This window comes from Elaeis guineensis, chromosome 6 (genome assembly GCF_000442705.2).
Source record: "Elaeis guineensis isolate ETL-2024a chromosome 6, EG11, whole genome shotgun sequence".
Taxonomy (NCBI): domain Eukaryota; kingdom Viridiplantae; phylum Streptophyta; class Magnoliopsida; order Arecales; family Arecaceae; genus Elaeis; species Elaeis guineensis.
Window position 1 is genome coordinate 27,640,528 of NC_025998.2, and position 16,673 is coordinate 27,657,200.

General features: G+C 45.5%; 1 protein-coding gene across 2 annotated transcripts; it reads right to left on the minus strand.

The window, feature by feature from the left end:
• Nucleotides 1-7,688: 7,688 nt before the first annotated feature.
• Nucleotides 7,689-15,626, minus strand: LOC105034624 (antimicrobial ginkbilobin-2-like protein). 2 transcript variants are annotated; one of them, XM_010909838.4, is made up of 4 exons: nt 14,675-15,625; nt 12,509-12,631; nt 11,958-12,088; nt 7,689-8,023 (listed from the first exon to the last, which is right to left on the minus strand). In XM_010909838.4, exons 1-3 carry the CDS (start codon nt 15,522-15,524, stop codon nt 11,961-11,963), a joined length of 1,101 nt encoding a protein of 366 aa, XP_010908140.1. In that variant the 5' UTR covers nt 15,525-15,625; the 3' UTR covers nt 7,689-8,023; nt 11,958-11,960. The 2 variants fall into 2 exon arrangements, with proteins under 2 accessions (XP_010908140.1, XP_073115513.1); XM_073259412.1 differs by lacking the exon at nt 7,689-8,023 and adding an exon at nt 11,465-11,784 and having other exon boundaries at nt 14,675-15,626.
• Nucleotides 15,627-16,673: the final 1,047 nt, after the last annotated feature.

The window sequence follows — 16,673 nt, forward strand, 5'->3', positions numbered from 1 at the left end:
GGCCACGATTAGTGATGAAAGCTATCTTTTCCTCGTCTTCCGGCGCCATTCTAATTTGATTATAGCCGGAGAACGTGTCCATGAAGGTGAGGAGCTCATGGCCCGAGGTCGCGTCCACCAGTTGATCGATTCTGGGAAGGGGGTAGCTGTCCTTCGGACAGGCCTTATTTAGCTTTTTGAAGTCTATGCACATCCTCCACTTGCCGTTTGCTTTTTTGACCAGGACAACGTTGGAAATCCAATCAGGATAATTGACTTCCTTAATGAATCCGGCCTTAAGGAGCTTATTCACTTCCTCGGCTATCGCCTTCTGCCTCTCCGGAGCATGACTTTGGATTTTTTCTTTCGTCGGTCAATACTGTGGATCGACGGCCAGATGATGCTCCATGACTTTCGTGTCAATCTCCGCATGTCTGCTGGAACCCAAGCGAAAATGTCCGCATTCCTTCGTAGAAAATCAATGAGATGCGTCCGCACCTCCTCCCCTAGGTTGGAGCCGATCATCGCTACATGCTCCGCGTTCCCGTCGTTCAAAGGGATTGGTACCAGATCTTCGATTGGGGCGCCCCTCTCTTCGGTGAGGTCATCGCGAGCATCCAGTCCATCGATGGGGTAGGAGTCAGATTGATCGCTTCTTCGCAAGGCTATATTGTAGCAGTGTCTGGCCAGGGTTTGGTCTCCCCGGACCTCTCCGGTCCCCTGGTTGGTGGGGAACTTCAACTTCAAATGGTAGGTCAATACGATGGCTCGGAGAACATTGAGGCCAGGTCGGCCGAGGATTGCATTGTAGGCGGATGGCGCTTTCACCACCAAGAAATTCACCAGGGCCTGGATTGCCTTGGGTATTGACCTGCGGCCACAGTCAAAGTTATTATTCCTTCCGTCAGAACGGCGTCGCCGGTAAACCCTACCAAAGGGGAGCTAATCGACCTCAGATGGCTGTCAAGAGTGGACATTCTTGAAAAGGAATCGTAGAACAAGATGTCGGCCGAACTTTCATTATCGACAAGAACGCGACGGACGTCGTAATTTGCTATATTCAAGGAAACTACGACCGCATCGTTATGAGGGAATTGGACTCCCTGAGTGTCTTCTTCGGTAAAGGTTATGGGCTCTTCAGTCTTTTGCCGCTTGGGGGATACAGCCGGTATGTTGGTCGTTTCCTGCCGGGATCCTCCCGAGATGGTGTTGGCGAAATTCGTCGGAGATCGATCGCCCGGCCACTCCATGCCGGCAACCATAGCCGGAGGGCGCGAGGCCTGGAAAACCAGAGGCGAGACGGGGTCCGAGATATGGCTGCGGAGGCCGTGGGTAGCTACGCGGATGCTTCGCGAGAAGGCATCGGGCGAGGATCCAGTGGGGGAAAGGAGGAGTGGGTGCCGGAGAAGATGACCGGGGGTGGTCCCGTTGAGCGCTCCTTTAAGAACAAGGATGCTGCGAAGACACACCCCTTCCTCTAGCGCCAATCCTGTTGGTGCAAAAATCTGCTTGCGTCGGAGAAGCTGGAGTCGAGGGAGTCGCGGTCACCGTCGGAACCTGCAAAAGAAGTCTAAACCGGAGGTGGGGTTGCTCCGACAAGACCCTCCGACGCTCAAGTCAGTTCTCTGCCTCAACAAGAATGGAGTGCTCGAACGAAAATTTTAGCAGAGTTTTTAGGTAAAAACGAAAGCTTATAGAATAACGTATCTGGGGTTTTCCTTTTATAGACAGAGGGGGCAACAAATTGATAGCGACGCCTGTAACCGTCTGGTAGTGGGCCGCCCAGAGTCAGGAGGAATTTATTGCGGAGGGTAGTGGAGTGGGATCGTGGCTATCGCCGTGGCTCGCCACGTGGAATCAGTTACGGGGAATGGAACGGCGTCTGCTGTCGTGACTCGTCAGAGAGTGGTGGACTCGCACAGAATCCATCAAAGGGAGTGGAGCAGAGTCGTGGCCGTTAATACGGCCTGTCAGGGAGTAATGGGGCTACGCAGGGTCTGCCGCAAGGAGTGGAGCAGTGGTGTCCGTTACTGTGGCTTGTCAGGGGATCCAGACTTGTTGGCCGAAGTTCGGTTGGGGTCGGTAGCGAGGTCCGGCACCCGTAGGAGTTTGGACGAGGCCTTCCCGCAGTCGGGATAGAAGACAGAGTCTGACTCTCGTAAAAGTCCGGACGCAGTCTTCTTGCAGTTGGGGGTCGTAGGCGGAGTCCGGCTCCCGTAGGAGTCTGGGCGGAGTCTTCCTTGCTGTAGAAACTGTGGATGGAGCCCGGCTCCCGTAGGAGCCCGGGCGGAGTCATCTTTGCTGCAGAAATCATGGATGGAACCTGGCTCCCGTAGGAGTCCGGGCGGAGTCTTCCTTGTGGTAGAAACTGTGGACGGAGCCCGGACTCCAACATGGATGGAGCCCGGCTCCCGTAGGAGTCCGGGCGAAGTCTTCCTTGCTGTAGAAGTCGTGGATCGAGCCCAGCTCCCGTAGGAGTCCGGGCGGAGTCTTCCTTGCTGCAGAAACTGTGGACGGAGCCCGGCTCCCGTAGGAGTCCGGGCGGAGTCTTCCTTGCTGTAGAAGTCGTGGACGGAGTCTGGCTTCCGTAGGAGTCCGGGCTGAGTCTTCCTTGCTGTAGAAGTCGTGGACGGAGTCTGGATCCTGTGGGAGTCCGGGCGGAGTCTTTCTTGCTGTAGAAGTCGTGGACGGAGCCCGGCTCCCATAGAGTCCGGGCGGAGTCTTCCTTGCTGCAGAAACTGTGGACGGAGCCCGGCTCCCGTAGGAGTCCGGGCGGAGTCTTCCTTGCTGCAGAAATTGTGGACGGAGCCGGCTCCGTAGGAGTCCGGGCGGAGTCTTCCTTGCTGTAGAAGTCGTGGACGGAGCCCGGCTCCCGTAGGAGTCCGGGCGGAGTCTTCCTTGCTGTAGAAGTCGTGGACGGAGTCCGGCTCCCGTAGGAGTCCGGGCGGAGTCTTCCTTGCTGTAGAAGTCGTGGACGGAGTCCAGCTTCCGTAGGAGTCCGGGCGGAGTCTTCCTTGCTGTAGAAGTCATGGATGGAGTCGGACTCCCGTAGGAGTCCGGGCGGAGTCTTCCTTGCTGTAGAAGTCATGGACGGAGCCCGGCTCCCGTAGGAGTCTGGGTGGAGTCTTCCTTGCTGCAGAAACTGTGGACGGAGCCCGGCTCCCGTAGGAGTCCGAGCGGAGTCTTCCTTGCTGTAGAAGTCATGGACGGAGCCCGACTCCTGTAGGAGTCGGGGCGGTCTTCCTTGCTGCAGAAACTGTGAACGGAGCCCGGCTCCCGTAGGAGTCCGGGCGGAGTCTTCCGTGCTGTAGAAGTCGTGGATGGAGTCCGGCTCCCGTAGGAGTCTGGGAGGAGTCTTCCTTGCTATACAAGTCATGGACGGAGCCAGGCTCCCGTAGGAGTCCGGGCAGAGTCTTCCTTGCTGAAGAAACTGTGGACGAAGCCCGGCTCCCGTAGGAGTCCGGGCGTTGTCTTCCTTGCTGTAGAAGTCATGGACGGAGCCCGGCTCCCGTAGGAGTCCGGGCGGAGTCTTCCTTGCTGCAGAAACTGTGGACGGAGCCCGGCTCCCGTAGGAGTTCGGGCGGAGTCTTCCTTGCTGTAGAAGTCGTGGACGGAGTCCGGCTCCTGTAGGAGTCCGGGCGGAGTCTTCCTTGCTGTAGAAGTCGTCGACGGAGCCCGGCTCCCGTAGGAGTCCGGGCGGAGTCTTCCTTGTTACAGAAACTGTGGACGGAGCCCGGCTCCCATAGGAGTCCGGGCGGAGTCTTCCTTGCTGTAGAAGTCGTGGACGGAGCCCGGCTCCCGTAGGAGTCCGGGCGGAGTCTTCCTTGCTGCAAAAACTATAGACGGAGCCCGGCTCCCGTAGGAGTCCGGGCGGAGTCTTCCTTGCTGTAGAAGTCGTGGACAGAGTCCGGCTTCCGTAGGAGTCCGGGCGGAGTCTTCCTTGCTGTAGAAGTCGTGGATGGAGTCCGGCTCCTGTAGGTGTCCGGGCGGAGTCTTCCTTGCTGTAGAAGTCGTGGACAGAGCCCGACTCCCGTAGGAGTCCGGGCGGAGTCTTCCTTGCTGCAGAAACTGTGGATGGAGCCCGGCTCCCGTAGGAGTCCGGGCGGAGTCTTCCTTGCTGTAGAAGTCGTGGATGGAGCCCGGCTCCCGTAGGAGTCCGGGCGGAGTCTTCCTTGTTGCAGAACTGTGGACGGATCCCGGCTCCCGTAGGAGTCCGAGCGGAGTCTTCCTTGCTGTAGAAGTCATGGACGGAGCCTGGCTCCGTAGGAGTCCGGGCGGAGTCTTCCTTGCTGTAGAAGTCGTGGACGGAGTCCGGCTTCCGTAGGAGTCCGGATGGAGTCTTCCTTGCTGTAGAAGTCGTGGACGGAGTCCGGCTCCCGTAGGAGTCTGGGCGAAGTCTTCCTTGCTGTTGAAGTCGTGGACGGAGCCCGGCTCCCGTAGGAGTCCGGACGGAGTCTTCCTTGCTGCAGAAACTGTGGATGGAGCCCGACTTTCGTAGGAGTCCGGGCGGAGTCTTCCTTGCTGTAGAAGTCGTGGACGGAGCCCGGCTCCCGTAGGAGTCCGGGCGGAGTCTTCTTTGCTGCAGAAACTGTGGACGGAGCCCGGCTCCCGTAGGAGTCCGGACGGAGTCTTCTTTGCTGTAGAAGTCGTGGACGGAGTCCGGCTCGCGTAGGAGTCCGGGCGGAGTCTTCCTTGTTGTAGAAGTCGTGGACGGAGCCCGACTCCCGTAGGAGTCCGGGCGGAGTCTTCCTTGCTGCAGAAATTGTGGATGGAGCCCGGCTCCCGTAGGAGTCCGGGCGGAGTCTTCCTTGCTGTAGAAGTCGTGGACGGAGCCCGGCTCCCGTAGGAGTCCGGGCGGAGTCTTCCTTGCTGCAGAAACTGTGGACGGAGCCCGGCTCCCGTAGGAGTCCGGGCGGAGTCTTCCTTACTGTAGAAGTCATGGACGGAGTCCGGCTCCTGTAGGAGTCCGGACAGAGTCTTCCTTGCTGTAGAAGTCATGGACGGAGCCCGGCTCCCGTAGGAGTCTGGGCGGAGTCTTCCTTGTTGCAGAAACTGTGGACGGAGCCCGCTCCCGTAGGAGTCTGGACGGAGTCTTCCTTGCTGTAGAAGTCGTGGACGGAGCCCGGCTCCCGTAGGAGTCCGGGCGGAGTCTTCCTTGCTGCAGAAACTGTGGACGGAGCCCGACTCCCGTAGGAGTCCGGGCAGAGTCTTCCTTGCTGTAGAAGTCGTGGACGGAGTCCGGCTTCCGTAGGAGTCCGGGCGGAGTCTTTCTTGCTGTAGAAGTTTGTGGACGGAGTCCGGCTGCCGTAGGAGTCCGGGCGGAGCGACGGGAGCTCACCAACAGTTGTTGAAAGTCGGAAGAGACTCGCGAGGGTCGACCCTGCCAAGAACTTCGGCCGAGGGTATTTTATGCCCAACAGATAAGATCGATCAAACAAGGATATTAAGCAAGGGCATTGACACTCTAACCCTAAATCAAGGTAGATCCTAAATTCTTATTTCTTAATTAGTCAGGTTATAGATAGAATCGAAAAATTTGTGATTAAGAGTAAATTAAGAATTAAATAAAAATCTAATAATAATTTATTATTTATTATACTGATAATTGATTGAGGACGAGCTGGAATCATAGTGATAGATTTGACATGCTAAGCGTGGATTGATGACACTATAATTAGATTTGATTGACAATAAAGGTAAGAATTCCTGTACATGATCATCATTACATATACTACTTTTATCATTGGATTTGTATCATTGGATTTATGTTGATGGATTTATTATGTTTGAGATGCTATTGCTTCTTGTATGATTTTTCAAAATGAGTACATTATGTGTTGACTATATATGTACATCAGTAATTGATGATATGATTATATAGGTATGATATACTTATTTTGATCAAACTATAAATTGGATTGATTTGATGAAATCAATATGAAATAAATGGATGGAAAAGATATGGTTTGGACAAGCCTCCTCATGGGACAGCCCGCTAGGAGCATTTGCTTGGGACAATCTTTAAGAGCTTATGCTTATGTCAGCCGGCAAGAAGCTTATATCTGAAAAAAATCTATCAAGGGTTTTTATCTAGGACAGCTTCTACGAGCTTATACATGAGACGGCCGGTTAGGATCTCATGCCTGAGACAGTCCGTTAGGAGCTCATACCTGAGATAGCCCCCATGGATTTATACATGAGATAGTCAGTCAGAAGCTCATGCTTTGGACCGTCTGCTAGGAGCTTATGTCTGAGACAGCCCTCACGAGCTTACGCGTGGAATTTTGGTCAGACCAAGATTAAAGCATGATCTTGATTAGTTTCAAGCCAAAAAAAAAAATCTAAAATTGTGATAAGAGAAACAGATGACAAAATATAAAACTAATACTGAACAAAAGATTTTACTTATTGGTATATAATGACATATTTTTTTTGATAAGATAAATATTTGATATATATTTATATAGATGTTTGCATTATTCTGATTATTTAATATGAGATTTTATACTTTATACTTATTGTTATTTTCAAATTATATTATTATACTGGTACGGATGTGTCGAGATTTTTACTGGATTGTAAAGCTTACCATCCCTCTTCCTCCTCTTTCTTTTTTCCAGAGATACAGAATATATGCATTTTGCTACAGTTGGAATCATGATTGAAATGATCAATTAGATAGAGCACCATCAGCGATGGTAGGATGATCAAATTTTATAAAATGTACAAGGTTAATATTTATTAATATAAAATTATTTATTATGTATTGAGATCGATAGTATTCATGGGATGTTAAGATCGTAAAGAATTTTACAGATCTTGTGTATTCTTTAGGACTTTCCTTAAAAGTATGTGGCCATCATATAGCCGACCCACATGTTGGATTCAGGATGTGACACATCCTCAGGCCCCCCCCACCCCCACCCTTATCCTTGTCTCTTTGTTTTTAATTTTTTCCCTCACCTTCTCTTTTGTTCTCCAAGTCTCTTCTCTTCCCCCTCTCCTTCTAAAACTTGAGTGAAGAAGATGAAGAGCACTAATGAAAGCTTTTCATTATTACACTCTTTCCAAAATAGAGTGCTGAACAGAGCTTTGCTTTTGAACAGGAGGGCCAAGCTGAAGGCAGGGGTGGGGGCGATATCCTAAGGATCTGACAGGAGGGCCAACCTGTAGGCAGACAGCACCCCCAATTCTCTACCCATAAAAACCAATGCGATATCCCAAGGATCTGATAGGAGGGCCAACAACACACCCAATTCTCTCCCCCGGAGGCATCCCCATTGTTCTCCATTGCGATTTTGATCTTAGGGAGCCTGTCAACAGAAGCCTTTGCCATGCCTTGCACAACCCCAGTTTCAGAAATATCGAGAGCCTCCCTGAAGGGTGAGTTCACCGTACTCATCCGCTCAATATGACATAGATACCATAATACATGCTGCTGTTTCCCTTCAATTTGGCAAAATTTAAGTTGCCTAAATTTGATACTGACTCCGCACTGCTGGATCGACCTTCTTGTGAACAAGCTTTCCACTCAAGACTATAGAGTATGTCAATCTGAAAACATCAAGGTATCAAATTGTAGTAACTATTATAATGAAAGCTTTATTCCTTTCAAACAAAAAACACATTACTTCATTATTTGACATGCATCAAGTTTCCCATTCAAATATCTTGCATATTGTAGTTCAAAAAATATGAGGATTAAAATATAAAACAACGCAAGAAAAGTATAACATTGGCTTTAAGGAAGCTAAAGGATCTTTCAAGTCTATAAACAAGTAGCTTCCACTTCAAGAGGATTACTAGTTACAAGCATATGTGAAGTTGTTTGAGATATTATCTCTCAATTCCAGAGTTTGTTTCCAATGTTTTCCACTTATCATATACAAAACACTTAAGATTCTTGATTCATTGGAATGCCACAGAGTGACAGATTTTTTAATAATCTCCATTGAGAAAAGAGCTCCAGAAATAGCTCGAACTCCAATCCCCCAGAATACACCGCCCTCCATTGCTAGGCCTATCAAACCACCAGTCACTGCCCCTGCAAATAAACCCATTGCAGCAAGAAAAAAGAAACAATTAAAACAACAAAGTTGAATTAAAATCTGACCAAGTTAAATTTGTCTTCATAGATAACAACTACCAAATTAAAAGTAATAAGTACAAGATGAAGTTCTGAGTTCGTAGCAAAATCCTTTGAAAACCAATCTTTTTTCATGTCATCTTAGAGTTTAGGAATCAATGAAGGATATATAAACATCGCCAAATTCAACAGAAAAAACCAAAAAGTTCTAATCTTTTTTCCTTTAATCACCCTATTTTCCATCCTCAACCAATTTCCATCTCCAAAGAGTCCAATGTTCTCAAATAGAAGCCACAGAAATGCCATTAAAAACATAAAAGAATAGAAACACCCAATAAAAATGGACAAAAATTCCATTCAGGGATAGAATTCAAAACCAGTTCAGTATTATCATCAACCAACATTTGATTTTTTTGGAAAGAGAGGGTAAAGAGAAGAAAGGAGAGAGAGAAAGAGGAGGAAAGAGAGGGAGAAGGAAAAGAAGATGAAGAGAGAAGGAGAGGAGCATAGAGGTGGGGGCGGCAGCAGTCGGGGGGATGGGGGCCGCAGCACCAGTGGCCGGGGGGTTGCCGGTAGGGGTTGTATGGCTGTCTTAAGGAGAAGGATTGAGGGAGGAGATGGGGTTAAGGTTAAGACCTGGATATTTTGATTTTTTAACATTTTGGAGTCCACGTCATATTCTATTCCATTTTAAAATGACTCAGCAAATCCACATCAATCATCTAACTCTAAATATTTTGCCATATAGGTGCCAGTGACGAGCTCTACCCAAATTAAGCAGCCAGTGAGGGACATTGTAATAAATTAAAAAATGTAGGAATGATATTATGGTAATTTGAGATATATGGGGCATTTGCAAATCAATATAAAATAAAAAAAATGTCATTTATTTTTATCCAAAAATTAAATATAGGTCTTGTATTAAATGATATTTTACCCCAATTCTTTCTTTCTTTTTCTCTTTTCACTGGTCAAGTATTTGAAATGATCTCTACAAACGGCATGCCGGCATTGGTTCAAACCCCAAATATAAGAGAAATTAATCAGGCATCCGTTCTTATACAAAAGATTAGTGCGGACTCTATGCGGTGCATCCCGCGCACCATCCATCATACGATGGACGGCTGCGCATGGATGCAGGCCATGAGGTGCACGCTGTGTGCGGCTGCGTGCAGCCATCCATCGTGCGATAGATGGTGCACGCGATGCACCGTACCGTGCGGTGCATTGCGAGTACCACAGAGTGTTGCGAAGATTATAATTAGATCCCTCGCCCTTTATCCCATTTCGTCCTCCTCCCCTTCCTCCGCCGCGATGGCGACAGCATCAGCATTGCCACTCTAACCAAATCCAAAGCCCTAGAACCAGACGAGAAGGGATCGAGATGTCACCATGACGCCCTGGGGCATCCCCTCCATCTACTTGAACACCGGAACCTATGAGGTTGTTTTCTCCCCTTCTTTATCCTCTTTTTATAACAAAGATGATGATAATTTGTGAGAGGAATATGTCGGGTTTAGAGTTGGATATAAAAGTTCCCTCTTTTTAGATCATCCTGATATCAGAGGTAAGTGCTAGGGTTAGGGTTTGAGCTCGATGCGGTCTTGTAACTTGCATCCTTTTAGCTGTTGTTATAGGTCATATTAGTTCCTAAATCAGTAGTGCTTTGTGATGCAAGTTTTGATTCCTCCTCCTCTTCCCAGCTTTTTTTTTTTTTTTTGTTGGGAAACAGCTAATATTAATTTTCTACTAAAAAACAGCTAACATTAATTTTAGTTTATTGCTATTACCGGTACATTTTATCTAAAGCCATGATCTTTTGCTTAAGAAGCATCATAATCTAGTTGATACAGGAGAACCATCACCAACATTTTAGAATGGAGACAACAATCAAATTTCACACTTTGTATATTATTTGAAAAAAGGGCGTAATGAAGGAACAAAAATTCCAGTTGATTAATTGTAGATAGGTTTGCAAGAGAAGATGAGGCTGCAATATAAGAAACAAAAAATCAGAAGATGGGATTATTTCCTTTCTCAAGAAATTGCTGTGAAAACTTAAATAATGGCCTTGAAAGACTCTGAAGAATGAATGTTCCCATATAGTGCTACAAAAGTAGAAAATATTAGAGTTCTTCGGAAATCCAGTTATTTGGCAACTTATAAGCTTTTAACTCTGACCTCTAAGTGACAATTGACTTGCACCAATTTCCTAATTGGTGGGTGGTGCTATCCGTGACAACATTGCTAATGCCCTAGGCTTTTTTCTGCCAATAATGCTCATTTCCAAAATGCAGTTCAGGGATTATAGGTAGTGCACATAGGATTATCTATCTGATGGCATTTGAAATTTTGATGTGCTTAAGTGCTTTTATAAGCAATCTGTATTAGTTGATAATCATGGTTGCTAATTGTGAATTCCAATACTAGAGCCATTTCCCACACTGCAAAAGCTTTTCTTGGAGGATTATAAATGGACCATCAGTATCTTCTCTAGCAAGATCAGTGCCACATTCTAGATCACCTTAATCATTTCCCTTCATATAGAGTGATCTTCTGATTAAAACAGAGAAACTAAGTACTAATTATATCAAATCAGAGAATCAGACCCATTAGAAAGCTATGGGCAATATTTTGGATATGAAATACCCATAAAGTTGCTGCGCACACATGAGAATCTTAACTTGTGAGAGATCTGATAGAGCTCAGTGCATTTGTGCTCAGGTTCAGAGCACCTCATATGGATTGAAGAGATAAAATGCATGTTCTGATGATATGTAAATAAACGAGTCTTCGAAGACACATTCAACATAGTAAGTGACGACTGGAGTTTTGGAGCAACTATAATAATTTCATGGGCTGGCCAGATATCTTTGATAGCTTATCTCTAAAGTTGGAGCCATTAGATGTGGTTTTTAAGCAACTCAAAGAAGTGATCAGGATCAGGAATTTTAAAGGGTGCAAAGATGTGATGAGATTGGTTAGATTTCTTCTAGAAAAGGCTGTCGTCTTAGAGTCTATGGTATTAGTTACACCTCCAAAAATGTGGTCAGAAAGAAAGCATCAATGAGGAACTGAGAATATTAGTTTCAGATTTCACACCTCCAAAGTTGCATGTTCTGCTTGGGAACATGTTGCCTTGTGTTCTATTTTTGTCAGATTTCATACATGAATAAATAATACATGACTTACAAAGCAATCTTCTAAGAATACCAATATATCTTGTGGTTTGTTGTCTTATGAGATATATTAGTGCATATGAAACAGGTAGCTTTTATGGCTTGGTTGAATGTAAGTATGATCCGACATTTGTTTTCTTCCAAACTAACAAGAATGGTTAAGCTAGAAATGCAAATTCTAGGTTTAGTTCGAAGATGAGAACCTACATATAAACAAACATCAAATAATAGGTTCAGTATTGATATTAATTATAGCTCTACTATATTATGGTCACTGCACAAGTTCCTATTGGGGGTCAGTCAGATTTTTTTGGGAGATGAAATTATAGCAAAGAGAATGGTATCCAGGCATCTGTTAGGCGCACATTCATAAACAAGCAACTTCTCTTGTTTTTCCAAGCAAACGCCCAGAAGCCTTGCAAGATTCCTATGCTGGAGCTTAGCAACTAAAATTAGCTCATTTCTCGGCTCTCTAAATCCCTGTGCTGAAATCATTGACAGCCTCTTCACCGCTATTTCTCGTCCAACAGGTAGTAGTCCCTATACAGAATTATAAGATTAACAGGAAATATCTATAACCAGAAAACTTAAAGATAGAAATAGAACTAATCAGGATAAAAAAATAAAAACTACATGCAACAAATCTTTATTTTGGAGGACAGTTCTATTAAGATTAGATTTTGAGAAGTTTACACAATAGGCTTTCATCATACCTTTTAGACACCAAAGCCACCTTCTCCAAGTTTGTTCTCTTCGGGGAAGTTAGCTGCCGCAACTCGTAGTGTAGATGAATCAAGTAATAAAGACTTGGCACTTGCAAGCTCCTCTAGGCTAGTCCCATCTACTGAAAGAGCACAGAATTTTGAAACTATCGTCAAACATTTTCTTACTGAATCTTATGTAAGGAATAAGGATAACCAGATGAGATAATTGGAGTAAAGAATTCCAAAAATAATTTTGCTCAATTAAACCAAGTCTGCTCGAGATCAAGAACAGTTAATAGGTCATTGCCCCTCAAAGAGATGACTTGTGGGCTCCTGGACCTGGTTTTACAGGCTCATTGATGGCCATTGAAATCAATAATCAAGCAGCACATTACTTATTGCTTATAGTAAACTTTTCTGGTCTAACTCCTGCAGTAACTTCACCTAATATTTCATCCTTTTCCAACTTGGTAGATCTTAATGAAGTTCTCTAAAAAAAATGTAAAGAAAAGAGCTGGATGTTTTGTGTAAAGAAAGCACTTAATTCATGGGTTACTTACAAGGTAATTTTACAACTGGCTTCCTCCTCCAGAAGCAAATGCAAATTGTGGAGATCAGCAGGAATGCAGCTACTAGAGGTATAGCAATAGCAAGGACCATATCTGTGACATTTGTCTCCTTTCCTGCATCAGCAAATGACCGATTTTGTCTGTATTTCTATATCAACATGACACATTGATGAGATTGAAACATGGAGCTGTTGGTTAAGACATACACCATATTAGTGCATCATTGTGGTGTTTTATAAATGTTTGTGACATTGATGGAAATTAAGGCCAATGGATTGTGGGAAACATTTTATTAACAATTACTCTATAAAACATATGGTTCTTATTTTGCAAGCTTGCTGACTTGAGTACCCCGGGAAGTGGATCAGGTGTGAAGCAGAAATACAGTTTCAAGAAGGATAACCTTTTAAGAAGAATCCAAGTGTTTTATTTTCTGCCCCAAGATTAGTAATCAGAAAGTGATCCTATGGGAGTGTTAATTTGGTGTACTCATGATAGTGCGAACTATTAGTAGATCAAACAAGAATAAACTGGTGGTAGTTGGCATACCCTTCAATACTTAAAGAAAAAGAAGGCTGCTTTTTGGCCGGTTTGCGGAAATAACACTTGTATATTTCAGCACTTATCATAATGCCTAGCTGTGTTGCTTACATACAATTGTTACCTTTATATACTGCAGGTCAACAAGGAAAAATTGATTTTTACTGTTACTTTAAGTCACTCGACACTTCAAATTTTATTCATGATCAACCAAGAATTTATGTATTTCTAGATTAATCCATAACAAAGGAGAATTCTCTAAGGTTTAATACGCAAACACCTGAGATTCTTATTCTTCAGAATTTCAGTTTTTTAGGGCCTTGGTTGCTTTTCCTTTTTATTCCTTCCTTACAGGGTTAAGTGATCTCCGGAACCATGAGGGATTAAGTGGTTGCTCTCTAGATTCAGACACGATATCTGAAAGTTTTATCTAATGTGTTTTGCTCCCTCCAGTTCAGGGAGGAGACTGAGATAGCTTGTTGGTTGTAGGCCCATTAAAAATAGGCCCTTTTCTCTTTATCCATGCGCTCGTTTTTGTACACAATTATTGTCTTCCATTTCTACTGTGATGTCGCAAGAACCTGAACTCATGAGAGGAAAAGCAGTTGGAAAAGAAGACCCAGTTTTCACCTAACGTGCTAATATTTTAATCTAGTGGATAGTGCCATTTCTTGGCAGTTTACGATGCTACTAAAGTATGTGGGACCAAAGAAAAAAGACAGCTGTGAGGGTGCGGTAGATTTCAATCGTCTTGACTCGTATTTATGGTTTATATTTGAGCTCAGCTAATATTAGTTACCAAGGTATTGTTGAGCTAAATGTCTCAAAATGGTACTGCTGAGAAGATTTGTCCCTCATCTCATCTAGGCCTAGTTTTATTTACCGGAAGTAATTTGTTATTGATAGATTGATGACGGACCGATACCGCACTTTCGAGAAAGAGGGCAGGCGCATCGTTTTCAGGTGGGCTAGATGCTAGAGGGAAAAGTCGCCATTTGTGGGCCATGGGAGAGGCTCAAGTCAAGCACGCGACGACCCACTGAATAGGAAACATTTCAGAAGCTTGAATCCTAATAAAAATATTGAAAGGTTACATGTAATATTTTCAGAATAATTATGTGACCAAAGATTCAGAAAACTGCCAAGGAATTGAAGGAGACCAAAATTGATGTAAGAAATTTCATTATAAATAATCAAAGTTTGCTTTATTAGAAACAAATAAGCCCATGAAACACACATTTGGTGGAGCGAAGAACAGACAAAGTTTCAGCTGTAACACATGTTGAATCTAAACATCTCAATAAATGACGAAACATGTTCTAAATTTGTTTTGCTGGCAGTCAGAATTCCAAATTTTTATCTTTGCAAACAATAGAAAACAGGCAAGGGCAAAATCAATCATATTAACTAAATTATGTAGAAACACGCGTTTACCAACTCAAATTGCAAGGAAAATAAATAGATAAGAATAGATGAGATATTAAATAGTAGACCCGGAAAGACTGATCTATTTGCATTCTTCTTAAACCAAGAACGGATAGGTAGTTCATAAACTGAACTCTAGGCTATTATAACTAAGATCGCTGGCGCTAGAAATAACAATCTTATCCCCACTACCTTCCTTTCCGGCTGGAGTAATAAGGGGAGGCGCCATGGTTACCGGTGGCGGTGCGGTCTCTAGCGGGGACTGAAGCCTTAGCGTCGATGCCCCTAAATAGAAGGGGTATATCTCATACCGATAATTGCAGCTCCCTCCAAGCACCCTCGCTCCCCTCTTCCCCTCAAAAATGGAGGGTCTCGGGTCCAGGATGCCGCTGAGGCACTGCCGGCACTGGCTCCTTGACAGGTCCCGAGTGCACTGCGCCAGCCCATATATCGTCGGAAAAGGAGGGTTGGTGGAGTTCATCATCTCCCCGGTCGCGAACATCTTGGTCGAATTATAGGCAGCCCAGTCGGCTATCCTGCCCATGAGCACGTCGAGAAGCTTGTCGAACCGGCTGGGATCGGTTATCTTGTAGATGTTATACATGAAGATCTCGTTCGAGGTGTCAATGGTCGAGAGGAAGAGCTGGTTGGAGTAGTGGAGGAGGCAGTGGTCGTACCAGATGATGGTGCCTTTGGCGTAGGGGCAGAGATTAGGGGCGTCCTGGATGGCGGTGTCGAGACAGGAGCGGCAGACGGAGGCGTCCGTGTCGCCCCGGCAGAGGGCGAGACCGTAGATTCGGTTGGGGATCTGACCGATGGTGGCTTTGGAGAAGCCACCGAAGAGGGAAGTGTTGGAGTCGAGGGAGGTGAGGAGGAGGTTGAGGTTGGAAGCGTAGGTGCTGTTGGTGGTGTACTTGCCGGTCTTGCCGCATATTTGGCCGAGGAGACCGGCGGTGGCTGGAGAGGAATGGTTGAGGAGGAGGAAGAAGAGTAGAAGGCATCGCAGGAAGGGAGAGGAACAGGAGGAGAGAGAAGGGAACATAGCGAATTGATGCTATGGTTGTGGGGGAACTCACAGAGACGGAGATGATAACATGATCGGTCAATGGAGACTGGATGCCAACCCAAAGAGGGGACCGTGAAGTCTAAAACGCCTCGTTGGGAGGAAAGGTGGACCTCTTAAACTGGTTGACCAGGCTAAGCGACATAGAGCGTTTGTGTTGTGGGGAGTGATGGGGATCAGACGGCTGGGAGGCCCTTTTTCATGCTGGGATATAGCATGCAGGATCGAGGACGGGGTAGTGATACAACGTAGAACTCGGGCTTGTTTGAATGATTTTATCTCCGTAATTAGGTTTTCTGAATTCAACTTATAAATAACATTATTAAATATTTGATTTAAATAATTATATCTGAAAAAAAGAATTAGTAGATGTTGTTCGTTCCGATCGAAGTCGGAGAGAGGGTGAATGAGCCTCGCACAGGAATGCTGGTGCTGGAATGACCTACAAAATAAATCCAAATCAAAGATTTTCGCTCTGGTGAGGATTCTCCGATGCTCAAGTCAGATTCAAAGAACAAAGAGAGTAGCAATGAGTTCTCTGAGAGAGATTGCTTACCTTGATTCTCGAAATTTTTGGTTGTTTATATAGAATATCGTCGAATAGCTGGTCGAACAGCTGTGAGATCATGCGATCTCGAGATTGCAGGGCCGTTGAACATGCCATTACAGACGAGATATTTTAACCTTTGATCGTTCCTGCGAAATCAAGGGAGACGTTTACCTTTGAACCTATCCACTCAGGGTGGACAGCTGTTGCACACATTAAGAAATGAGTCAGTTGAGATAACGGGGACAGCTCACGTGCTCACGTGCCAGAAAGACCACGCGGCAGGCAATAAGTTAGTAGCTCAGCTTTGCATACCTCTACTCTACTCTTAGGTCAGCAGTTACCGCAATAGCTCGACGGTCTGAGGAATCTCATGATAACATGCTGATTCGAGGTATTCACGGTACCACCATAATACTATCTCCTATTTTTGAGTCTAAGGATCAGACGAAAGGAGTACCTCAAAAGTTATACCTCGGATCAGGGGATACATGTGCTCATGCTTTCGTATGGGCCCCTAGCATTTAAACGTGATGCCATCAGCCAGATAGGTGGAAGCATGCGGCGAATGATTGCGACTG

Coding starts and splice junctions, on each gene's coding strand:
- LOC105034624 (XM_010909838.4), bottom strand. CDS start 15,524: ATGTTCCCTTCTCTCTCCTCCTGTTCCTCTCCCTTCCTGCGATGCCTT. Junction 12,632..14,674: donor TACTCCAGCCGGAAAGGAAG/GTAGTGGGGATA, acceptor TTGCTGATGCAG/GAAAGGAGACAAATGTCACA. Junction 12,089..12,508: donor GCCAGTTGTAAAATTACCTT/GTAAGTAACCCA, acceptor GTGCTCTTTCAG/TAGATGGGACTAGCCTAGAG.